The 26578-nt window shown below is 39.5% G+C and overlaps 1 protein-coding gene across 1 annotated transcript in view; it reads right to left on the bottom strand.

Moving 5' to 3' along the window:
* Positions 1 to 2432: 2432 nt before the first annotated feature.
* The window catches only part of LOC146504997 (gamma-aminobutyric acid receptor subunit pi), a 77372-nt gene continuing 53226 nt past the window's right edge, over positions 2433 to 26578 (bottom strand). The window contains exons 4-10 of the mRNA XM_085183354.1: positions 23744 to 23811; positions 19698 to 19915; positions 17564 to 17646; positions 10252 to 10389; positions 9967 to 10119; positions 8364 to 8554; positions 2433 to 8152 (exon numbers count right to left, since the gene is read on the bottom strand). Of these exons, the coding sequence (XP_085039480.1) occupies positions 7787 to 8152; positions 8364 to 8554; positions 9967 to 10119; positions 10252 to 10389; positions 17564 to 17646; positions 19698 to 19915; positions 23744 to 23811 (1217 nt within the window). The 3' untranslated portion in view covers positions 2433 to 7786. The remainder of the gene's footprint in view (positions 8153 to 8363; positions 8555 to 9966; positions 10120 to 10251; positions 10390 to 17563; positions 17647 to 19697; positions 19916 to 23743; positions 23812 to 26578) is intronic.

Below are 26578 nucleotides of genomic sequence, written 5' to 3'. Positions count from 1 at the left end.
CTACCCCACTCCTGCTTTACAGGTGAAAATAGAGCAACAGGACCGCTAGTCTTTGGTTTTATTTATTTTCTGCTGTGTTTTACTTGCATCTATTTGAAAGAGTGAGTGTAAACACAAAAAATATTTTATTTTATGTGCTGGAATGTGCAGAAAATAGGTTTAAATGTTAAACTAATTTCTTCAAGTCAGAGAATGTTGCATATAATTTAATTTTTGCTTTATGCATAAATTTAAAAGATTAAAACTGATAAAACAAGTTTTAAAAAAAGAGACTTTTCCATTTGATTACATTTTGTATGATGGATTATGCAGAAAAAGGAGAATTGGGCTGAAAGACCTATCGCTTTATCACCTATTCAGGTTGTAAATCGTGTTTTTAAAAAGTAACTAAGTAATTAATTACTTTTGAAAATAAGTAATCAGTAAAGTAACTGGATTACTTTTGGGGGGAAGTAATCAGTAATTAGTTACTGATTACTTTTTTCAAGTAACTTGACCAACACTGGTAACAACATAATTGTAACTGTAATGTGATTACTTCATCCACTGTATTAAAATACAATCTACTACTTAGGAACTTACTTACTTTGGAACTGTTACACCCAACGCTGTTTTGAAATTGAATGTAACAGTGGGTGGATTACTTCACTCTAACATAACTTTGATAACTTGTTGATCACAATATAAGCCCCCGCTTTGCATCCTTATTCAGCTCTGATATGGATCTTAACTTATAAAATGAACTTAATTTAGCATTTTGTATGATGCATTAAAACAAACAACTGGAATTGAACTCTCATCAGAAAACCTTTAATTTAAACATTATTTTTGATCGACCACTATGCGCTTTTTTTTGCCTATAAAAGGAGCAATATAGAAAAACCCTTTGATGAGTAAGTGTTGTGAAATCCTTGTTTCTAGTATTTCTTTGTGTGCTCTGTTTGTTTGTTTTTTATGTTGCTGTCATCAACCTAATTGGTTGGTTAGGCTGCTCCACCCTGGTTCTGCTGGAGGATTCTTCCTGTTTAAAGGGAGTTTTTCCTTCCCACTGTCTCCAAGTGTTTGCTCAAAGGTGGTTGTTTGATTGTCGGGGTTTCTCTGTATTACTGTAGACCTTGAGGTGACTGCTGTTGTGATTTGTCACTACATAAATGCAGTTAAACTGATAGACTTGTACTATTTTAGCTAGTTCACGCTCAAACAACATCTCAGTCTCCTGAGAATCAAACAGTGGATCATAAGAGCCAGTTACTGTTTCCACATCTTCACTGTAACATGCTGTTTACCAGCTCTTGTGAATGCATTATGGTGCTGCATGTAGTTATATGACCGCATGCTTCGTGTTGTTAGTTGGTGCTAGGTGACTGAATGCTGCTTGGAGCACATGTTCTAGATGTCCTAGAGAACTTCCTGCTGAAGATATGTAGTCTGTGTCACTGTGGCAACCCACAATATATAAATGGTGGAGGAGAACCTGAAGCTGCAGAAAATGCCTAACAGAGTCAAGCTGGCAACCATGAGTCTTGAGTGCTGAAGTGCAACTGCAAAGCCATGTCAGCTTTGATTGGATCAGATTTTCATCTTCAGGGCCACAGATAGGTCAAATCCAATCAGTTTTATCTCTGCAAGCGATGCTATTCATGATGAATGCTACATGGGGACATGCAAGCTGCCTCAAGTCTGCATTGTTCAGGGTTATTTAAGAAGACTGCATTATTTACATGGTGTAAACAATATCAAGGATATTATCAGCTTCATTTAGCAACCATGTGAGCGCCGCAGGGCTACGACACAAAATCTTGCTTAGAGGGTATCATCAAGGCATTCAAGCTCCCTCTCATCACTGAGCAGGTCATTCCCGATCAGAGAACATAAAACATCTGCTGCGGAGAGGCCCAAGTCTGCACCTTTGATATGCGTCACATCATGATCTCTTTTAAAAGGATTCTAGATTCTGGGAGATTGATTCAGTAGAGGATCAGGATTTACAGTGTGAGGATTATAAACACTTATATTGGAGACATTAGAGCATTTTACACCTGCCAGCACAGAGATAAAAACTTGAGGTCAGACAATCAATCCTATCATTCATGACCTGAGGAAAATAAAGTTAAATATTTAAAATATCCACCAATTTTCATTTTAATATTACTGTAACAGTATATGAAAGGCTTTTGCCCGGTTCGAACCTGTTTAGACCTCATTTATGTTTCTTTTTTGTGAGTAGCTGTGTACATCTACATCAGCTGCAGTTCTAACTTCTAATAGATTTGTTGTGGTACAAGCAGTACAGCGTAATGCATGTATGAAATAGTCTTTAGATTTACAAAGAACACAAACATATACACTCAGTCCTCCAAAGCTGGACTCTGCTGCAGAAATACTTTTTTTCTTCACCCTTTTAATAAAAAATCATGTATTTAATAGTCTAAGAAGCTTGGAAAGAAAAGCATCTGGACTTTTTTTAAAAGTTGGTTGAAGACTTATTTAATAGTTTGCCCAAATTCTCTACTCTAGATGATGAAAATGTTTTAAAAATTCAGTTAATTTCTAATTGGAAGCACCAAAGAGCAAAGTGGCTTGGTATGTCTTTAAAGAAAAGCAACCTACTGAATTCGCCCCTTTAAAGAAACGTGTGTTTGTGTGTGTGAGAGAGAGAGAGACGACCTCACTCGGTATTCTGCTGAGTCAGAGTTAAGGGAGCTGGAGGGCATTCCAAACATCTGCAACACAAACACATTTGCATGTCTGAAGGCTAGCTGCTCTCTGATTCTTATTCTGGAAAATGATGCGACTTTCAGACTGCTGTGTTGGTTTATGATGCCATAGTCATACACAACACTATAGTTACTATAGCTGTATAAAGAGTGTCAACAATGAACACGTTAAACCTCTTTTTTTATTGCTATCATTCATATTCATACACAGACTAAACATGCATAGTGTTACTATTTATTTACAATAAGGAAACTGAAGTCTATATTAACATGGTACTATAGTGTATAAATAGATTGTACATGAAGATGCCCCAAGAACTGTGAGGCTGTTATAATAGCCAGTGTCTCCTGGAAGATTGACAAGTCCCACAAAAGGACAGAAAAGGGAGGGGGGGGGGGCAGTCCAACTGTTGCTCCAAACATGTCCATACGATCTTGTTTGCACCTTCACCGTCAACAGTGCTGTCCATTTAGAGCAAACAAGCATTTACATTGTAGTTGCAACTGTGGAGCCTTACCTTAAGACAACCTTACGACTCTGTGCGCCCACACTGACAAGATGCTTCAGTGGTTGCTTTTGTGGTTCTTTGGCTCCGTATTGGCATTCATTTCTTGTACTTTTCACTGAGAAGATTACTATCAGAACTATGACTGTGGTGCCATATTGTATAAAACCTGGCAGTCTATGTTTTATCACGTTAACCTTTCCCCCAGATCAGTGCGTCCAGAGAACACAGTCACAGATCATTCATTTCTTTCAAAGTCTTGAAAAAAAGTAAAAAAGTTTGAGCAGATTCTTACTTTAAACTCAGATGAGAGCCCAAATCAAATGAAAATATACATCTTGTTCATGAAACAGCCTCTTCTTACTCTTTAGTGATGATTCCTCTCTATCATGTTGAACCAAAACAAATCAAGCAACGGAAAAACCCCAACAAAAAACAAAAGATACGATTGACCATCATGCAGGAAGAGCATAAACAAAAAAATATCCTACTTTTGTATTATAATCAGACAAAGATCAATCAAAACGTTTGGTAGTTGATGGTATATTTAAAAATTGTTAAAAGGAGAAGCAGAAGCTAAAATGAAGCACATTCAAATATGAACAATTTAGCTCGTCACTGCACACTGAGAAGTAGTTCTTAGAAATGGAACCTTGACTTGTATCATGGTGAAACTTGTACCAGTTTTCATATTAAATGAGTGAGATTATGTCATAGCAATACTGAGTACAGCAATAAATAAACATGCACCTCTGATATTCAACTGAATCCTGTTTTCTATCTGAAATATGAACTTCATGCTATTTCAGAGTTCTTCAATGAATAACAAACATGACATAACTTGAAAAATCTCTTGGGAACTAAAAGGAAACGAAGAGGAATGGTTGAATTAAATTGAAGTCTTTGGTTCTTTGGTTCACAACGCTGACAGAGAATGTGCTGTATCATCTCAACTGAAACAGTTGAGAGTTAACAGTTTACAAAACTGAAGAGTTCCACAGTTGAGTACAGTCGTTTACATGCACTCATAACATTCATGAAGGTCATTTTGTGTTTTTAAGGATTTATTTGAACTTGTCTTTTCCAAGGTGGATTGGGTGTTTGAATTTCTTTAGATATTTGCAAATCTGCACAGCCTCAAACGTATACATAAAGGCTCAAATATAAAGCATGCATTCAAATATTCAAAGTTCTGCTCAAGGTTCTCTGATGTCTTTTAACTTGACATGGCCAAGGCCCATTAACTTCTTGTTTGTGATCATGATTGACAAAAAGGATTTTTTTTTTTGACAGCCCTCATTCAATTGACCAGTACTCATGAAAAAACTCAGAGAAGATCTGAGGAAGAGAATTGTAGATTTACACAAGTTGGTCAAGAAGGTCTCTTGGCACCATTTCTATAAACTGCAGATTCCAAGATTGTCAGGCCAATTAACTTTATATCAGTGGAGGTTCAAATGTTTCACTAATTTGCCAAGGTCAGAAAGAAGGCCCAAGAAGACCTTTAAATGAGAGTAAATTGATTAGGATGTTTAGGAACAACTGATGAACCACTGGGCGATTGTGGCTCAAGAGTTGGGTGTTCGTCTTGTAATCGGAAGGTTGCCGGTTTGAGCCCCGGCTCGGACAGTCTCGGTCGTTGTGTCCTTGGGCAAGACACTTCACCTGCCGCCTACTGGTGATGGCCAGAGGGGCCGATGGCGCAATATGGCAGCCGTGCTTCTGTCAGCCTGCCCCAGGGCAGCTGTATGTATGCAGTGTATGAATGTGAGAGTGAATGAATAGTGGTATTGTAAAGCGCTTTGAGGGGTCCCGAAAAGCGCAACATAAATGCAATCCATTATTATTAAGAAACAAGCTTGCAATGAACTGGAAACGCTGGAATACCAGCGTTACTATCGACAGTAAAGTGGGTTTGATATCACCACGGACTAAGAGGGTGCTATCTGAAAAAAAAAAAAAAAACGCCTCTGCCTCAAAAGCTCACATCCAATTTTCCAGCTGCCCACATACAAATGCTTTCTAGAGACAAAAATTGAGCCACAAAAAAAAAAAAGTGAGACTTTTGAAGCTAAAAACACTATACTACTAGCCAAGCACGGTGGTGGTAGCATCATGCTCTTGGGCTGTTGTGCTGCCAAGGGTCTTAATACATTCCATAAAGCGGATAGAACAATAAAGGAAGGAGGAGATGATTATAACTTGGATACAACTGGATGTACAACAGAAATACAATGATCCCAAACACACATCAAAACAGGTTTTGGATGGGACAAAGCAGGCTAACACTGAACATCTGGAATGAACTTCCCAAAAACTCTGATCTCAGCCCCATTGAAAATTTGTGGTTTACGCTACTGCACAAAAGTCTTGCTTTTTAAAGTTATTAAAGATGTATCATATACACAATCATTCCACCCTGGAAAAAGAGCAGTTCAAACAAATGATTAAAACCCTGAACTTATCTTGACATCCATGCCAATGTTGAGTGTATATAGACTTCTGACCCAACAGTACCTCAAATATTTCTATGTATTTTTCCATTTAGATAACTTTCAGATGACAACATCCTATTTAAATATTTTATCCATTTCATATTTAATTCCATCTTAAAATTGTTAACACTTTAACTGCCCGATCCATTGAAAAACCACAGTGAAAACACTACCAGCCAACCCATAGAGAGAGAAATACTGCATATATTTATCACTGTAACATAGTACCTGTCTGTATTGGTATATGTCTGCTGTCCTTTATATTTACACCTGTGTTTTCCATTATGCCTGCCAGTTAGTATGGAAACCCAAAAGCTCCAATATAAATAAATAATAATACAAATAAACTGAAATATACAGATGATCTAATGAGATTATTTCAGACACTATTAAAATTAAGCTACTATAATTTATAGGAAATGTTTTGTTCTACAACGTGATTTACAGGATGCCATTTTTAATGACACTTTATTTCATGTTAAGTTTTTCATTAGATATTAATACTTTTTCTTACTAAAACTGCTGTGGAAGAAGACAACATATTATTCATGTGAAAAATGTAATAATTTTCAGTATGAACTTTTTTCAGCCTCTTACAGAGAAATTTTGACCCACTCTTCTTTACAATATTGATTTAGTTCCGTTACAGCTCTCTTAAGGTGCCGCTACTGCATTTCAGTCAAGTTTGAATGTTGTGCAGTCAAAACACCTGGGTTCTTTTCTTTTCCAGCCATTCTGCTGGAAACTTGCTGGTGATCTTGTGATCATTGTCCTGTTCAATGACCCAATTTCAGGCAAGCTTTAGCTTCCAGGTGGCCTTAAATTTATCTCTAGAACACTTTTGTGTAAAGACTCCTGTTTCTTTTCTTTCACATCACTATAGAAATTATGTTCCTACAACAGTCTTGCTAGCTGGCAGTTATATGTTTAAAAGCCTATTTTATTTTTGAACTCACAAGATTAGTCAGCGCGCTAAAATCTGGCAATTTGATGAAAAAGAAAATAACAATCTGGACTGAGAAGCTAACCTAGCTGGTTAGCTGGCTAGCATACTCTAGGCTGGGATTTAACAAAAGTAAAGAGTATTTCTATATCTAAAGGCCGAGCACATATATATAAAATCTCACTCTATTTATTAACATGAATTTTCATTTGAAATTTGATATTTATTTATTTAACATGGATCCCTTTGGACTTTCATATCTTGGAGTGTGCAGGTGTGCTTCCCTTTATGAAATAGCAGAACAGATTCATACCGTGACAAGTGCCATTAAACTGTTCACGATAGCCAGATTTCCAGAATACAACTGAAGGTATCCAAGGCCACTACATTTATAGAAATGAAAAAAGGATCATATGCAGGCTGGGAGAAACAGTACTGCAGTGAATTAAAAATAACTCACAGAAGGACACAGAAGAATGAGAGCTTTCAACAATGAGTAGAAAGCTCGTCCTTTGGAGGTTTATATTTCTCAACACATGCTCCATTGTAGTGATTTTTCCACCTCCCTTGCCTGTCGTTTTCAGCCCTCTTCTGCCATCTGTTACTTTTGCTATTTCACTCTAAATGTTGTGCCTGCAGGCAGAAACAGGAGATGAAGTTGTAAAATATCAATGATCAATCCATCATAAAAGAGACTCAAAGTGGAATGTGAATTTGTTCTCACTCAATAGCGCAGGTGAATTCTGTCATAAAGCCTTCAATTACAGCTCCATCCTAAAATAAATATTAAAACGTGACAGAATTTATAAAATATCACCATGTCATAGTCAGGTAGGCCAATTTTTATCAAAACCAACTCCATCAAATTTTAAGCAACGTCACAGTTTGAGTACTTATTAATATTTAAAATGGAGCTGCAATTATGAGCACTCCCTTTTTCCACCAGAACAATCCCATATGACAATGCGACCTCGCTCATTAGTCCAAATGTAGAAGTTTTACACATTCAACCCAGAACACACCTGAATAACACTTACTGTACGTATGTACAGTAAGGTACACTTGTTGTCTACAAACACTCTCCGTCTTAAACTCTCCTGGACATATGCAGCACTTAAACAAATGCTAAAAGTACAGATAATATGTCCAGTAGAGTAGGTTAACAATGACAAAAGACAGTGGAAAGGTGACTCTGGAGTAGTTGTCTATATGGTGGGGGTTCTCCACATGACAGCAGTGTATGGCACGCAGAATCTTGCGGAGGGTGGCCAGAACAGTGAGGCACCAGTTGGTGTGCTCTGGAGGTGCCGCCTCAGGCTTGGGCTCACTGCCTGAGGGGCTAGAGGGTCTGACAGCGAGTTCTGTTGAGGTGGGGACTGAAGGAGAAGTTGCAGCAGGCTCCTTGCGCCTCTTGGCCCTGCTGGAGTGAGTGGAGATGGTGGTGACGATGCCGTTCATTTCATCATCAAAGTCGTGCATTCGGTGGCCGTACTGCAAGACAGAGAATAAAAATTAGCTTTGAATGAAAACAAAAACACAATGCGTTTACATCCGAGAAATCCAACTTACCCCAAAATGCTCATGGTGACATGATGACGACGATGACAATGACAGCGACCACCATGATGAACACAATGACTGTGACAACAGTAATGACCACAACAATCAACAGTTAATGTAAGTACATCCAGGAGTATCTCACCATGAGCATGTGTGCATCAGCGTGAGTGAGGGTGCAGAAGTGGGCCACAGCGTACTCAATAAGTGCTCCGAAGATAAAGCTGAAGCAGATCCCCAAATACACATCGATGGCCTTGATGAAGCAGTTGGCATTGGGTAGTGATGTTCGGGCTCCCATCATCAGAGTTGTCATGGTCAGTACTGTGGTCACTCCTGGCACAGAACACAGACAGTGGTCAAGTAGGATTCTTTGATGAACCACTAAAGACCTAAATGGAAAACCACTCTGGCCAAGGTCAGCTTTGAACGGGAGTTATTGGTTGTAAATGCAGAAATGCCAATAAAAAGCTAAATGTTGATAACCCAATGCATTTCAAAAAAATAAATAAATAAAAATACAAAAATAATCCAGCTTTTGCTCTTCATAGCACCAGTTTTACCAATGGAACCTCAGGTGATGGTTTTCGTGTTTCCTGGCAATATGCTGACATACTTTGTAAAAAAAAATGAAACGAGGTGGGAAATTTGAATGGACAATACAATCCATAAGTATTATCCAAGTCGAACCCTGCACTGAGTTGCACCTTGTAATCTCACTGCTGACCTTAGTGTGCAATGAATGTAACAGCAAATGATTGTCACGACTGGGCGGCCAATACAGGGAAGAGGACTCAGACACCACATGGAGGCTCAGAGGTACAAACTCAGGGGGCTAAGAAACTGAATTAACTCACTCTATGGCAGGCAAAAACATAAGTGTTACTAGATACAATACTAGAATATTACTATTGGACACTATGAACAAAAGCAGAACTACAAAGCACTAACTAGGCTAGAACTATCTCAGCAATAGTCACAAAACATGAAAACATACAACAAGAGTCACACTACGAGTGCGGCAGCAGAGTCCAAAAGGAAAAAGTCAGCCAAGGAACCCGACACCAGCCATTTTCCAGAGCAGGCACCCTAAGGTGGAGGATTATGGAGCTACGCTCACAGAGTCATTCTACAGGTGGAGGCAAGGCTTGGGGGGGGGGGGGGGGGGGGGGGGGGGGGGGGGGGGGTAAGGTCCGGGTGAGACTAAACCAGTCCAGGTCCACTTACTATGAAAAATTATATGCTTAGATGTTTCCACTAGATACAACTTCAAGAAATGATCATCTAAAATCACAAACTCAAAATCAACACTACCTACCAGTAAGTCCCTGATCTCAGCTTCACTGAGTAAAAGCTGAAAATTCCAAAAGTCAAAACTATCACAAAGGAGAAATCCCTTTGTGAATCCTCTGGTGAGGTCCATCAGTTGGCAACCATTACAAAACAATACTCAACACAGTGTTAAAAATAAGCATTTTATTTTGTCCGGTTACATCTGAGCCCATCAGAAATATTTCTGTAATTCATCAGCAGATGGTGCATTTAACTTCTTAACTAAAGATGAAAGTCTACACTTTGATCGCATCTCAGTCACTTTAGGTTTACTATGATGAGTGACAGAGAGCAGGACACAGCAGCAATAATAACGCTTATGTTGCAGTGTAAAAATATATGACATTTGCTCAAAAAGAAATGTTCTAAATCTGATTTTGACGACTGAATGAACAGAAAAATGGATGATCCCATACCTATGCAAATACGTGCTGGAACAGAAGACAAGGAAATCCAAAAGGAAACCCATGAGAGGACCACCAGCAAGCTAGAGGGGACATAGGTCTCCAGGATGAAGTACAGAATGCTCCTCTTCAGCTCAAAGTGGAAGACAAGCCTGGGATAATGGCCTGTAAGAAGAAAGACAATAAGTGCACTAAATTTTAGTACATTTACATGTATTGATGTAATGCACAATAGTCTTTAGTAACAAAACACTGCTTTTTAAAGAATTAAACAATGGTTTTGGTTATCATTCTTACCAGTTTCATAGATGGCCTCTGAGACAGATGTGTAGTGGTCTTCTACTGTATACTGAGCCAGCTGGAGACTGTCTAAACCACTGACAGACTCATTTCCTCTGGTCCAGTAGAACATAACATCATTTATGTTGTAACCCCCTGAAGAGAAGAAAAGATGACAATGAAGAAAGCTGCTCTAATTACTATACAGGATAAAATAATTAATTTGATCAGTGAAATTTATCTGTAACTTTAATGATTGTGTGCATGGAAGGAGTGGGAGAGTCTGCAAGCAAAAAGCATATAACAAGAACAGCAGCACAATTTATTATGATATTATCATAATAAATTAGGCACAATTGAAATTTAATTTTTTAAATATCAGTGTTGTTGTAAAAAAACACACACAAACTTTTTTTTTCTCTGGAACAATTAGCGGTTTAATGATTTGTGCAATAACTGGTTGATGAGCTCTGATGCCACTTATGCTGAAATGTGTGTGTGTGTGTGTGTGTGTGTGTGTGTGTGTGTGTGTGTGTGTGTGTGGAGGGGAGGGTCCTACTGAAGAGCTTAACTCTTGCCTCTTACCATAACAGACTAATCATGCATATTGCACTGGGCCCTAGAGAGCCTAGATAACCCAAATAAAGCTTGGAAAAAGAAGGCATGCAAAATTAATATGATCAAAGATGCCACGGTTAAGTGTGGTTGCGCCTTCGACAGAGCAATGTAACAATGTGTAATCGTATCAGTTAGTAATAACTGGTGTTTCTCGTGTAAAAAAGAAAAAAAAAAGGATAAAGTGTGATTAATAAGGCTTAACTTCTTAGGTGTATTTTTCTCATTTATCTGCAGAGGGAGCAAGAGAATAACAAAAGCGTGAAGACACGCTGTTGGCAGAAGCTGGTGTGCACCTCAGTAATCTGCCTTGCATGAAACGCTCATTAATTATCTCTGTTTAAACCCATATGGAGTCATGTATTATTGACCAGAGCCACAATACTAGAAGCATAGCTCTCCTAATGAAGGGCAGTGGTGACTTTGATCCTGAAAGGTCCAATAAATTCACCTTTTTATATTTCATTGTAATTCTCTTGGTAGAGGAAGTCATTATTCTTCTGACCTAGAGCCCTAACGTTACTGTACAAATTAAGAGACACAGATGGTCAGTGGCAAGCTGTGCAATAGCATGGAAAGAGTTACATTCAGTGCCCTGTAGCAAGCAGCCAAGAGTGTTGTGTTTTTTAACCCTAACCTACAAAAATTTGACTTACAGCCATGATTACAAAAGACCGTCACTTTCTTTTGATTCTTTTTGCTGTCACAATGCACAAAATATTTTACCGCAATCTTAATTTAAATGCCCCGCACCCTCCCACAACGACGCTCTCTTTAAAGCCTCCTCCTGTGCAGAGGATCCACTTTTGGCACAGCATTAAAAGAAATAAATCCTTGAATATACATCTTCATAAAGAGACACAGAGACCGAGCAAGCGGGAAATAGAGATTGAAGGAGAGGAGGACAGGAGGGGAGAGAGAGAGGGAGAGAGACGGAGAGAAAGCAGCACAGATAGAGAAGCATGATGAGAGTGAAATGGCAAAGGGGGAGGGGGGGCATACAGACACAGAGAGAGAGACAGAAGGAAACAGATGCAGATATTTAGCCTGGAATTATTAAAGCGGTGAAGGAAGGATCCATCATCTTCTCAGTTACCTAACGTTAACCTCCAGATGCCTTTATGCCTGCTGTCAAGTGGCACTGGAGCTCCAGCTAAATGTTTTATTTGGCACTGAGGTCCTGGTGGGCTTCTGGCAGGGATCTGACTTAGCTTAGCCCAGCTGCTGTCATTTAATAGCATGGAGCAAAAGCAAGCTGGGAAGCAAAGACAGTAGATGAGCAGGTGGAAATAGTGGAGAGGTGTGAGGAAGGCTTTTTCTTCCAACCGTTTACTGCACAAGGCAATGAAAATGGGTCGTAATTAGGAAAAAATGGTCTCCCATTTTCAGCAGGTGGTCACGAAAAATGTACACTTTTTAAAAAGCGAGGAATTTTTGCAGTGTGGTGGCAGAGGTTTTCATTCTACAGTTATTAGGGTACGTTTAAAGGATTTGTAGGATTAGATGGTTTTGGTTCGAGGGACCCTAACTGACCCTGCAGTATAATGACTGTGGCTTTAAGATTATTCAAAGTCTAACTGAATAGTTTGACATTTTGGGAATAAACTTGAAACTGTGCATTAAAAGCCCCTTTGAATTTATATGAATTTTGCTGTGGCACTCCAGCTATTAGATTCATTCTGTTTGCTTTAATAATTCTCCTGAATGGACATGCGATCGTGGTGAAAAAGAAAGTATACCCCCTGTCAACTTTTTATGTATCAGGCCATAATAAATACAAATCTGGTCCTTAGCAACCTTAGACGAACTACAAAGCCGGACATATTACACCGAGTCATGATTTAACAAAAGCTAAGTTCAAGTGCAGAAGCAGGGTATGAAAAATTAAGTACAGCTGTACTGTTTCCACAAGAATTAAGAGGGAAAGTAGCAGCCAGGTGTTCATGATCAAACTGATCTTCAGCAAGTAACACCACGTCTATAATAGTAAAGGTTTTGTCAGTTCATTGGTCTGAAGCAGTCAGTTGTGGGTTATGCAATGCCAAGGAGGAACGATATCTGCAGTGATCTTAAAAAGCAATTCATGCTGCCCATCAGTCTGGGAATGGGATACAAGACCATTTCCAAAAAAATTAAAGTCCATCATTCTACACTGGGAAAATGTATCCACATGTGGAAAACATTCAAGACAGCTTTCAATCTTCCCAGGAGCGGACATATCAGCAAATATAGCCCAGACTCAACAAGCCTCAATAGGCATGTTAAATGTTGAAGTTCATGACAGCATAATTAGAAAAAGACCGAACAAGTCTGGCTTGTTAGGAAGGGTTGGCAGCAGAAAGCGTCTTCTCGATAAAAAGAACTTGGCAGCGCAGCTTAGCTTTGCAACATCACATCAACATCACAACCATATCCTTTAGTTTTCTACAAATGTGTCGGTGTGCATTACGATCAAGCGCCTTCACTTTGGTATTGTCTTTTCAAACGCAATATATCAGCACAAACACCTGATACCAGCTGTCGAGCACGGTGGTGGAGAGCTGATGATTTAGGTACCTCTGTCACACCAACCCTCTGTGTGTCCTCCTTCACTGCATCCATGAATCTCTCTGTGGTCTTCCTATTTTAGTCCTGCCTGGCAGCTCCATCTTCAACATCCTTTCTCAAATATATCCACTATTCCTCCTTTGCACATTTACAAACTATCTCAGTCTTGCCTCTCTAATTTTGTTCCCAAACCACTCAGCCTGGACTGTCCCTCATATATAATATTTCTTATCTCATCTATTCCGGTCACTCCCAGTGACCGGTGTTTTAGTTAGCAAAGCGGCGTGGCTGATGTGGAGTGAAGCCACGTTAATGACAACGTTTACAACCATTGGAGATGTGAGCAGGACAGACGGAATAATTGACGGAAAAAGTGTGGACTTTATACCAGTTTTTAAATTGTGCTGATAGGCCACGTAAAACCAGAGTTATGATAAAAATATATGAAATGTTTGGTTTTCTTCCTGAATACTATCATTGTTTATATTTACTGCGGGAAGAAACGGTAAAAACGGCGTTTTATAAGGAAAGCGCTCAAAAGCACTCTCCACCTGTGAGCAATGACAACACAAAGAAACCCCACCCTTTCCTATTGGTCGAAAAATGTACCATGTCGACCAATCAAAAAATGATATGGCAACATGGCATTTATTGTTTAGGAAGGGGGGAAGTTTTAGGAGAGATGGCGGTGTTTTGAGATGCGAGAGATTTGAGACGTTTAGCGCAAATCTTGTGTAGTTAGTGTGTAGTTAATGTGTAGTGTAGTCAATAGTTTTGTTGTGTGTGTCAGATCAATGAGGCGACTGCTGAATGTTACAGGTGTTACAGGAGTGATACATCTCCTGTTGTCAGGCCTGCAGGTATCAGGCTGTTGTTCTCCTTTATCTCATAGTGGACAGAAATTATTTTTTGGAGTGACACAAATAATTTGTGTGGCATCAGATTTTATGCAGAACAGCTGATTGTTCTGTAAATAGTTTGAAATGTTTATTTTAAAAACCGCCTTGGCTGCATTTTTAGGTAAACAGCTGCAAAAAACTTTGTTGTTTGCAACACTCAATTACTTTTTTTTGAAGAAGTAACTATATAATTAATTGCCCAACATTGGTCTTTATATACTGTATTTTGCAGACAGAGTTACAGGACTCTCTCCCAGACCACAGACTCATAATACAAGTCAGAGCTTTATTTAAAAAAAAAAAAGAAAAGAAAGAAAGTTGTGTTTTCAAAATTGGAGTTGTTTTTACTTCCAATAGTGTTAACATACTGCACAGGTCATGAACAAGATTTTTTTTTTTTTTTTTTTAAATTTCATTGTAAGTGGGCTAAAGCAGTTAATTAAAAGTAGTCTAACATAAATGTAAATTTGATTATTTTAATAAACCATGTAACTTGGATGGAGTTGATGCTGGCGTGACCAAAGTGCACACATCTGCTGTTGCTCACAGTGGTCCTAGGGACCGCTCAGGGAGTTTGTGTGTTTGCTCAGACACATGAAAAATTAGAGGGAACACTGATTAAGAGCTAACCATAGTTGGGACTGTATCCAGCCCCGCCCTGAGATTCTGAATTGGAAACGCTGTTAAGAAATGGGATGTTTTTACTTTTTCATTATTAAGGGTAGACAAATGCAGAAAATGATTTTTCCATTTAACATTTAATTCATAGCACAATACAGTGTGCAAAAAATGAATTAAATGAGAAACCCTGATAGTATGTGGATCTGTCTGCCAAACTGTTGTCATGCCATGTTTTTGTAACTTTTGCTTTCTTTTAGTTCTTTTTTTTTGCCAAAGTACGTTAGGGTCTGTGTGCAACGATGGCATCTATTTTCTATACAAATCATATCAAGCTGAGCGTTGACAGTGCTGAAAAAGAGGGCACGAATTACAATATCAACGGAGTAATTCATGGTGGAAAAAGAAAACTTTTAGAAAGAAGGATTTTGTAACCTAGCAACAATGAGAGCTTAAGAGAAGTGCTATAAAAAATGAGGTGACAGGCATTTCCAGTGCAAAAAGTGCTTTATGTGGACATGGACCCTTATTAAAACAGTGCTCCTCTATGAAATACTGTCTTAGCTGTCCAGGCTTTTCTTACATTACTGATGTCACCATGGAAAATATTTTTCCATTGCTATTTTTTCAAACAATGGTACATTTGACCAAACCCTAGCTCATTCCTAGCATTTTTTTTGGTTCACAATTAAAAAAAAAAAACTGATGTTGTTGAAATATGGCTGTATATCAGTCCAAGCCACAAGCCTTTTCCTAATATAACCAAGCACTTAGGTGCCTAAAGCAAAACATGATTAGACTCCGACGATGCCATCATGCCAGAATGCGATCCCAGCAGTGACAGAATTTAAGGTTGTATCCCTCAGGGTCTAGACATTGGTGATGGTCAAGATGAAGATGAAGGCTCAGATGGACCTGAGGTGCATGAACGAGTCTGTAAGGGAGAATGATGGTAAAGCAGTGAAATTTAAACCACATGGAGTAGAGGCTGACTGGCTCAAAGAAACTGGACTAGTGTAATGATGTCAGTTTTGAGTTTGAGTGTTTTGAGTGGTAGTGATGTAAAGAACAGATTAGCAGCTGAATATCCAAGAAAGCAGCAAAATGAGTGATTACAGATCTTCCGTGTTGAATTTGCACAAAAACTTAGTAATTTATTCTGGTGTATCTTTACGAAAGAGCACCATGAACAAAGCAGCGGCATTGACGGGAGCACTGTATCTGACATCTTAACAATAAGACTAGTTTGGACAGTTTTAATCCTCTAACCCAGTGGTTCTTAACCTGGGTTTGATCGAACCCTAGAGGTTCGGTGAGTCAGTCTCAGGGGTTCGGCAGAGCCTCCGCCTTGACATGCACGGCTCATTTTGTGCACCAGTAAAAAAACATATCTATGTCTTGAATTTGTAAAAAAAAATCATATTTTATTTTTCACTAAAGAGGGGTTCTGTCACAGCTAGACGGTCCTCACCAGTCGCCTTGCCAATTTTTGTTGTGTTTGTGTGTACTTTGTGGTGTTTTCCTCTCCATCCTGTGCATGTGTGTTTGTATGCTGGAACGTGTACTTCCAGAAGCCGTGGCACGGAACGGCAGCTGACCCAGGGGGAGTATCCTGAGCTGGAATCATCGCACCTGTGCTTAATCACTTCGCCGGCTACTACTAATCCGAAGCAGACCTATTTAACGGTGCGGTCGAGTCACAACCAACGCTGGAACGTTGAGCTAAACTGGGTAGCGTAGTCGCGATTAGCATACCCAGTTTGTGAAGGAGAGAGAACGTTTTCGTTACTGTGCGTGTGTTTTTCTCATCTGCCTCCGGGATCCAGGGATCGGAGGAGGAGCGGGCACAGGGAGTTGTTTTGGATTGTCACTGCACTGTCACCATGGGGAGAAGCCACCGTATTACTGCACTGCCCTTTTTGGATTACAGACTCGAACTGTTGATTTATTTTTTCACTGTGAATAAATTCACTGTCACTCCACAAGGAGTCTCGCACCTGAGTCCTTTAACCCAATTCACCATGACAGGTTCAGTGACTGCACATATGAAACTGGTGGGGTTCGGTACCTCCAACAAGGTTAAGAACCACTGCTCTAACCCTTTTGGGGGTTTCTTCCTGTTAATAGGGAGTTTCTTCTCCCTACTTTCAACAAGTGCTTGCTCATAAGGGATAATCTCATTGTTATGGTTTTCGCTCTAATATTGCAGAGTTTTTACCGTACAAATAAAAAGCACCTTCAGGCAATCATTGTTGCAGACCACAGCACCCTCCCTACCTCAACCATTGGCTGTTTTTCCTCTCGTTGCATTTTTTTTTAATTGTCATTTTCTTGATTTTCATTGTGCAGTGTTTTTATAGGTGGTTCAATTATAACCCGAGGCGCTAGCAGTATTTTTCTTTGTTTTCACAGCAGCAGTTATGTCCTTTATGAAACATTTCATCAAGACTGAAGTAAATCCAGTTTATGTATGATGTGTGACATCCGTGCAATTTTACAAACACACACACAACCAATGCAGACCATGAAAGTGATCCATTTCATCCTTTGTTTTGATCGGATTTACTTGAAATTATGCCCACCCACCAACAACTCTGCCACAGCTTCAGGTAGCAAAGATCAGATTTTCTTTAAGTATAAAGTGGCCTTACAGCTCTCCAGTTGTAGCGTGCAGGTCTGCTTGTCCATGGGATACTTGGTCAGGTCCATGTTGCAAGCCACAGTGGTGGTAATCCTAGACAACAGAAATGTTATTAAAGTCCATGAAAAAGGTTACCAACGGCAAATGATATTTGTTATTCCTGGAGACTTTGAAAGCATGAAAGTGGCATACAGTATCCTTTTTCAAATCAGCTTTTCCTTTAATTGCTTAACCTTTGGCTACAATCATCCCAGTGCTTTCTCATGTATTCCCTCCAGGCACAGCACTGAAACATTTACCACAGCTGTCCCTTTCCTCCAGCACCTCATATTTCTCAGTTCACTCTGTCATTTTTTACAGCTCCAATTCCCCAAGGTGGTCATTTCTCTCCTGACTATCTTTTCTGGCTTGTTTTACTCTCACTAGTTGTGTTCTCTGACTGTGAAGCACCATCCTCCTCCACATTTTCTCTGCCACACTGAAGCGTAGACGGTAAGCACGTCTTTGTATTGAAAGCAAAGGTCCATGAAGACTGGAGAAACTCTTATTTATTCCCAACAATAAGTCAAGAAATTGAATTTCGCTGTACTTAAGGATGACACGTGGTTTTTAAAAAAAAGAAACATAACTCATGTTCACATTTAAAATACTGTACTATGTACAGATGGACTGTGAAGAGAGACTACCTAACTCAGGTTACTATAACATAACACCCACATACCCCACCAGTGGTCGATTTAGTTGACTGGACATGATTTGGAAAGGCACACACCTGTCCATATAAGGTCCTATGGTTGACAGTGCATTTCAGAGCACAATCCAGCCTGGAGTCTGCAAAAGGTACCTTGAAGGACTCTCAGACCATGAGAAACAAAATTCTCTGGTCTGCTGAAACCAATACTGAACTCTTTGGCCTGAATGCCAAACATCATTTCTGGAGGAAACCAGGCAGCGATCATCACCTAGCCAATACCATTCCTACAGTTAAGCACGATGGTGGAAGCATCATGCTGCAGAAATGTTTTACAGCATCAGGAACTGAGAGACTAGTCAGGGTTGAGGGAATGCAGCAATGTATGGAGATATCCTCGATGGCAACTTGCTTTAGAGCACTCCGGACCTCGGACTGGGATGAGGGTTTATCTTCCAACAGGACAATGTCCATAAGCACACAGCCAAGATAACAAAGAAATGGCTTCTGGACCACTCTGTGAATCTTGTTGAGTGCCCCAGCCAGAGCCTAGAATTGAACCCCTGTTGAACAACCTCCCCAACTCCCCGTCCACTATTTGCAAGGTTCTGCAAAGAAGAATGAATCTGCCTAAAAGTAAGTGTTCAAAGCTTGTAGTGTCATACTGAAAAAAGACTTGAGGCTATTGTTGTCAGAGGTCAACAGAGTACTGAGCAAAGGCTGTGAATATTTGTGTACATGTTTTATTTATTTATTTTAATAAATTTGCATGAGTTTGAAGGAATGTTTTTCCACTTTGACATTATGGGGCATTGTGTGTAGAATTGTGAGGTGAAAAATACATTCAATCCATTTTGGAATAAGGCTGTAACATGACCAAATCTGGAAGAAGTGAAGCACTGAACACTTTCCGCATACATTGTATATGGAAGAATAATTTAAAAAACAAAAGCACTGAGTCAATGAAGTCAAATCCAGATCATGGACAGCTCCTCAATCTGTTGATGAGTTGAGGTTACAGCATGTGACAGTAATACAGTAGGATGTTTAAATCCCCCTCACCACAGTTTTAAAAAAGCTGCCTGCTTGACTCAGTATCTATGAATGCAAAGGTAATACAAATTTGAGAAGCCTGCCAAGATCCCATCAGATCGTAAGCCTTGCACACAGTACAATATCTGTTTCCCAGATCCTAACAGGACTTATGTTGCATTGATAGCCCACAGCTCTTTGTATTGCCAAATCACACGGTCCTATACTCAAATCCAATACACAAGTAATAGAATTGACAAAACTCCCTGCTTCGCAATCACATTATCTCATATTCAACCCACGCTTCTTCCCTCAGCCAATGTTCCTATCCATTCCCCGGACTACTTTTCATTGTCTGTCAAAGCAGAAAACAATAAACAGAACAAGCCCATCAACGCACAATCTTTATTTGCTACCCCACCTTAGTGCGTAAAGGACAGTCCCGTTGGGAAAGATGCGGATCAGCCTGTTCTCCACAGTGATGTCATGGAGGAAGGATTTCTTGGAGTCAACAATAAACGTGTCTGGGACCCAGAGGAGCTCAACTAGCCGCCCGTCAAGGCTCAGGCTCTTGTTGCCTTCAAACACCAAGCGCTCATCAGTCCATCGCTGGCGGAGGAATATGGTGGCCGTGTAGTCCTGCAGTAATGAGGCCCGAACAGGTCATTAGCAGAGCTGATACACTGTTTTTACAAAGCATGTCAGTAATGTGCTGACAGACAAGTCATGTTTTTGCAAACCGAGGTCAGTGTTGTTGTATTCCGTTAGTGATCTTGGGGCAATTTTTACATAGCCCAAAGCCCTTCTGTGCCTAAAGCATCAGTAATTCAAAACATTGCTTCAAATCGGCAAATTCTGTTCAAGTTTGTTCTGTTCTTTTAGCACACTGAACTTATTTTTTTCTTCATGCCATTATTTTTTAAAGTCTTACTGTTGCCTCATGTGCGACAATGTAACCATTTTCATGTGTTGCATGCTAGCTGTAAGCAGAATTTTCTCACAAAGCAAGCACTGCATAAGTTAACCATTCCCAAAGGAAAGTCATTGTTGCACTCACTATTTAATTAAGGCTGGTCGATCACTCTTAGTCAAGAAAGTCCAATCTCATATGAGCAAAACGAGTATGCACTTCCAGCATACTGAAACCTTTGTAGCTTAGTTTTTTTTTATTTTTCTTTTAAACATGGATTAACTCTTGAAAATATGTTTTAAATTCTGTCTTCCCTACTTTTAATTTTAAGTTGCTTCATTGAAGGTGCAGCATGAGGATGGTTATCTATGTCTGTTGACCTTACATGTCCTCAGATATGCGAGTTCCAAAATGCAATCCAAAAATATAAAGTGCATAAAGTTCTTTAAGTTTTTCTTCCAAGGAGCTAGACTTTCTGGTAATTTTTTTAAGTGGTCTTAAGCAATAGTTTACTAGGCTTCCTAAAGGTATTGTTTTCTGGGTTTTGGCTGCCTTTTTCATTTACTGAAAGCCGTGCCCTTAAGAAGCAGTAAAAAAAGGTCCAGCAATGACCTGACACAGGGCCTCAGAGTTATTCCACCACACTATTTGCTGAAGAGAAATAAACAGAATAGTGGCAGTCAAGAAGCAATTCTTAGGGAGGATAACATGAGAGAAAAAGCTGAGGTATGCCAATTATACAAGAACTGAGCTGAAAATAAGTGACAACAGGTCTAATAGAGTGAATACAAATTCAAAGTTCCATCAATACGTATGGAGGAGTTTAGAAGAGGGATACAAGAGTGAGTCTCTACTTAACCTTATCTTTTCAAATTAATGGAATTGTAAATGCAGAAAAATACCATCAGATTTTGATCCACCATGTAATACCATCTGGAAAGCATCTGATTGGCAACAGCTTAATTTTTCAGCGGTGCGATGATCCCAAACTCAAGGCCAATGCAGCATAGTATGTTTGTATAGAAAATACACAGTGGAAAGCTATCAGTCATGGACTAGCCTCCTGAGATCCTGGACCTCAACATTATTTAAGTGGTGTGGGATCATCTTAACAAAGAACAGAATAAAAGGCAGCTGACATCCAAAGAAAAGCTTTGAATGTAGTTCAGGAAGCTTGGAGAACTATTCAAGAAGACTACTTATAGAAATTATGAGAAAGCTTGAAAGTTCAGACAGCTTTGAAGAATAAAGGTGGTCATACCAAAAAAACGTGTACACATCAGGTTAAAAGAAGTGAGGGAAAAGGCAATAAACTTTTCATAACTGCTAACAGGTATGATGCTTTTTCAAACATTTCACAATACAGACAGACTGATCAATAAACTTGGAAAAATTATGTATTCTGACATGACAAAAAGTTCCTGCATTGCACAGTTTCTTGTTGCATTTAATCAGTTTTAACCTTTGTGGTTTATTAGTTAGGGACCCATGAAATGTATCGATACTACCAGTCAAAAGTTTGGTAATGGTTTTTCTTTATTTTTGTGACTATTTACATTGTAGATTCTCACTGAAGGCAACTATAAAACTATAAATGAAAACACATGGAATTATGTAGTAAACAAAAAAGTGTGAAACTGAAAACATATTTTAGACTTTAGATTCTTCAAAATAGCCACCCTTCGCTTTTTATTACTGTTTTGCACATTCTTGGTATTCTTGTGATAAGCTTCATGAGGTCGTCACCTGGAAATGGTTTTCCAACAGTCTTGAAGGAGTTCCCAGAGATGCTGAGCACTTGTTGACCCTTTTGCCTTCACCCTGCAATCCATCTCATCCCAAACCATCTCGACTGGGTTTAGGTCAGGTGACTGTGGAGGCCAGGCCATCTGGTGCAGCACTCCATCACTCTCCTTCGTGGTCAAAGAGCCCTTACACAGCCTGGAGGTGTGTTTGGGGTCATTGCCTTGTTGTAAAATGAATGATGGTCCAACTAAACGCAAACAGGATGGGATGGCATGTCGCTGCAGGATGCTGTGGTAGACATGCTGGCACACTATCACACCTCCTCCTACATGCTTCACGGTGGTAATCATGCTTGTAGAGACCATCCAATCACCTTTTCTGTAGGTGGAACCAAAGATCTAAAACCTGGACTCATCAGACCAAAGCACAGATTTTCACTTGTCTGATATTCATTCCTAGTACTGCTTGGCCCAAACAAATCTCTTCTGCTTGTTGCTTTTCCTTAGTCATAGTGTCTTAGCAGTTATTTGACCATAAAGGCCTGATTCTCCTGTGAACAGTTGATGTGTCTGCTACTGGAGCTCTGCATGGCTCTAATCTGAGATGCGATTTCTGAGGCTGGTGACTCGGAGGAATTTATCCTCAGAAGCAGAGGTGACTCTTGGTCTTCCTTTCCTGGGGCGGTCTTCATGTCAGCCAGTTTTGTTGTAGTGCTTGATGTTTTGACTTTGACTGAATATGTCACTTGGGGACACAGTTTTAGCAAATTCCCAGACTGACTGGCCTTTAGTTCTTAAAGCAATGATGGACTGTGGTTTCTCTTTACTTAGCTGATCGGTTCTTGCCATAATAAGAATTCTAACAGTTGTCAAATAGTGCTGTCAGCTGTGCCAACCTGACTTCCCCATTAAGAGGGCAAGAAACTCCACAAATGAACCCTGACAAGGCACACCTGTGAAGTGAAAACCATTTCAGGTGACTACAGCTGTATCCCAATTCAGGGTCTGCAGCCTTAAAGGCCGCATTTTAAGGCCGATTACGTCACAGCGACGCGACGAAGGCTGTCCCAATTCAAAGGCTGCTCGAAATGCGGCCCTCAAATGCGTCCTTCATTTCCCTGAATTTTAAGAACGTGAACATTAAAACATTACTGTTGGCCACAAGTCGGCAAAGTTATGTGACATAAGTGACGTTTGTACAAACTTGGTTTTAAAGCCTTTACTTTAAAATATACGCCGTTCAATAGCTGACCTTAATCTTACAGAGAATGATCAAAGCTCATGTAGAAACAAACAAACAAATGAACAAAAGATTTTCTCCTTCATTTCTGTCAAACAAAGCTGTATGAAATGTTTCCAGCTGTTTCCAGCTGGCAACCTGGGCAGCGCGACGGAGGCTAGACCATCCCAAGCCTCGCACTTCCGGCCTTAATGGTCTTTGAGTACGCAGCCCTTGTGGACCATTAAGGCTGCGTACTTTAAGGCTGCAGACCCTGAATTGGGATACAGCCTACATCATGAAGCTCACTGAGAGAAGGCCAAGGGTTTGCAGCACTGCCAACAAAGCATAGGGTGGCTACTTTGAGGAATCTAAAATATAAGACATATTTAGACTTTTCTTTCAATTTTTTCTTTGCTACATAATTCCATATATCTTGCTCTATATATTTGATGTCTTCAGTATTTATCTACATTGTAGAAAGTAGTGAAAATAAAGGAAAGACCATTAATTAAGAAGGTTTGTAGAAACTTTGATTGGTAGTGCATGTTTTCATTGTTTAATTTCAGAACTCAGTAGTGTGATACTCTTACCATGTTGATCTCTGAAATGGTGTCAATGCTGGCAATGTCCAAACTCATACCCACTGTTACTGGACCATCTAGAAAAAAAAGAAGAAACCATTCAAAAACATACTGCTCTATGTTCACACACTGCTTACTCCCTTCACTTTTAGTCTACATTAATCTTTGTTAATAGTCTATCTGGCAGACTGACAGACAGACTATTTCAAAGTCTATGGTTTGCTTGAAAATAACTTTTTCTGTGTCACATGGAGAAAGCCTGAGCTGTATCATGACACATTATTATATATTCAAGTTGACCTCAGCTCGTTATGAGTGCTGTGAGTGTCACTGCCCACTCAGCTGTGTCTACACAGACACAAGTAATTTAGAAAGAAAACCAGAGGAGCGAGTTTAGCACCTCTCTCACTGACCGCTGCCAAAACAGACTGAAGATCTCATTATGAGTGCAGCCTTGGGATGACACAGCTGTCACTGGGAGTGTGGCTGTAGCCACAGTTGGGCTTTAGTTCTCACAATTTTGGCTGTGAAACATTCACATTTAAGGCCACGCTTCTTATCTTATTTTCATGTGACAATCTAAAAAGTTCTTATGTTTTATGTTAAAGGGTTGCAGCAGCAACATGGCATACAAGAGATGCAAATCTAAAGGCAATGCTGGAGCCTCACTGCAGCAGAATGTTAAGTAGAGTTTTTGGTGCCAGTTGTAATTTTCACGCACACGGCACACAGAATCCAGGTGGAGGAGGGTCCCACGGCAACTGTTTTATATGACCAAGGCAGTTTAGCAACACTTTATCATACAAAGGTACAGTAGTGTGGCAAAAGCTTGCAAGGTTATCAAGTTTTAAGGTAGTGATCATGGCATTAACAAAATAGATTTCTCAGGTCTTCAGAAAATGTATTGTGGATACTGTTGCAAACAAAAAAACTGTAAATATTAGAAAATCATCTCTAACCATCTCCAAAACCACCAGAGATGCCTGTATGCAGTTTGCTGTCATCATGCAGACATCCAGCTTTTGGGCAGACCATTCTACAACTGTTTGTTCTAATGGATTTCACTGTATTAAATCATCAAACCCTTACAGCATCTCATCTCTAAAACATGGGGATGGGAGGATAATTTTTTCAGGGCTGTTTGGCTGCCTCTAGGGCAAGAAGGCTACCATCACTGATGAAGCAAAGAATTTTGAATCCGATCAAATTATGTCAGGAAACAAATGATCTCAGTTTTAAGAGAGTGTGGGTAATGCGACAAGAAAACAGTGCACAGAACAGAAGATGTTCTACCAAAATACAGCTAAAGAAGACCAAAGATTTGAAGTTCCAGAATCACTTAAATCCAACAGGAGTTGGACAAGAGGCCGTGACGCAAACCACCCATGTGAGGAAACCCAAACTTGAATGTACTGCTTTAAAATTATTCTAAGGTGATGTGCTAGAGGCCTGATCAATATTAACCAGAAATGTTTATTCGTGAGATAAAATCAAAGGCTCACATACTTGTACCCATTTTATCAGGTCTAATTTGATTTGATGATGTTTTTTACTTTTAGCCTAAGACATTTGACAAAGACGACCAAAATAAATACAAAACGCAGATTTCAAAAGATGATTTCATTCAGTAAGGGAATAATGCTATTCAAGCCTACCTGGCCCTATGTGAGAAACTAAATGCCCCCTAAACCTGGTAACTGCTTGTGCCACTATTGGCAGCAAGAACTGCAACCAAGTGTTTGCTATCAACTGGCAATGAGTCTTTCATATCACTGTAGAGGAATTTTGGCCCACTCTTCTTCACAGATTTAATTGTAACCACATTTGGGAGGTTTTGAGCATGGATTTAAGGCTAGACTCTGACTAGGCCAGTCTAAAAACTTTGTTTTGGATGTTTTCGAGCCATTCACAATAGACTTGCTAGTGTGTTTCAAATCATTATCCTGCCCAAATGGGCTTGACCTTCAGGCCATGACTGATGGCTGGACATTTACTGTCAGGATTTTATGGTAGAGAGCAGAATTGATGTTTCTATCATTTACAGTTACTTTTACAACAGCTGTAACAGGATTCAAGCTTTCTAACAAGTTCATCTTTTGTCTCATCAGTCAAGAGAATATTTTGCCAAAAGTCTTGAGAATGGTCGAGATGTTTTTGCCACATTTGCCAAAAACATCTTGACCAACCAATCCGTTGGGATATTTTTGGTCAGCAGTGGTTTTGCCTTCGAACTCTCTCATATATATCATTTTTGCAGAGTCACTTTCTTTTTGCTGAATGATGAACACTTACCATAACTGAAATAAGTAAGGTCTGCAGTTCTATAAATGCTGTCCAGGGTTCTTTTATGACATCTGGATGAGTCATTGATGTGTTCCTGGAGTAATTTTTTGGAGGCCCACACTCCAGCAAAGATTCTCACCTGTTCCAAGTCTTCGCCTTTTGTGGAGAATGGCTTTCAACGTAATTCCCAAAGCCAGTCCCAAAGCTTTAGAATTAGCTTTGTAATCCTTTCCAGACTGATAGATGTGAGTGACTGTTTCTCATCTGTTCTTGAGTTTCTTAAGACCGTGCCATGCTGTGTTTCTGTGATGTTTTTTTCAGATCTATTAGCCTACTTCACTTTGTCAGACAGGTTCTATTTAAGTGTTTTCTTGATTCAACAGGTAATCACACCTGGGTTTGGCTAGTGAAAGTGTCCTCGGGGGGGAATCACTTTTTAACTTACGGCCAGTTGTTTTTTCTTATAACCTTTCTTTAATTTAAAACTATTAAAATATCAACAAAACAAACACAGGAAATGGAAAACATTAAAAATTTCAAATTAAATGATCTGCAAAGCAA

Source organism: Neolamprologus multifasciatus, chromosome 13 (genome assembly GCF_963576455.1).
Source record: "Neolamprologus multifasciatus chromosome 13, fNeoMul1.2, whole genome shotgun sequence".
In the NCBI taxonomy this organism is placed as follows: Eukaryota; Metazoa; Chordata; class Actinopteri; order Cichliformes; family Cichlidae; genus Neolamprologus; species Neolamprologus multifasciatus.
Note: the sequence above shows the minus strand (reverse complement) of the source record. Positions and strands in the feature narration are given on the sequence as shown.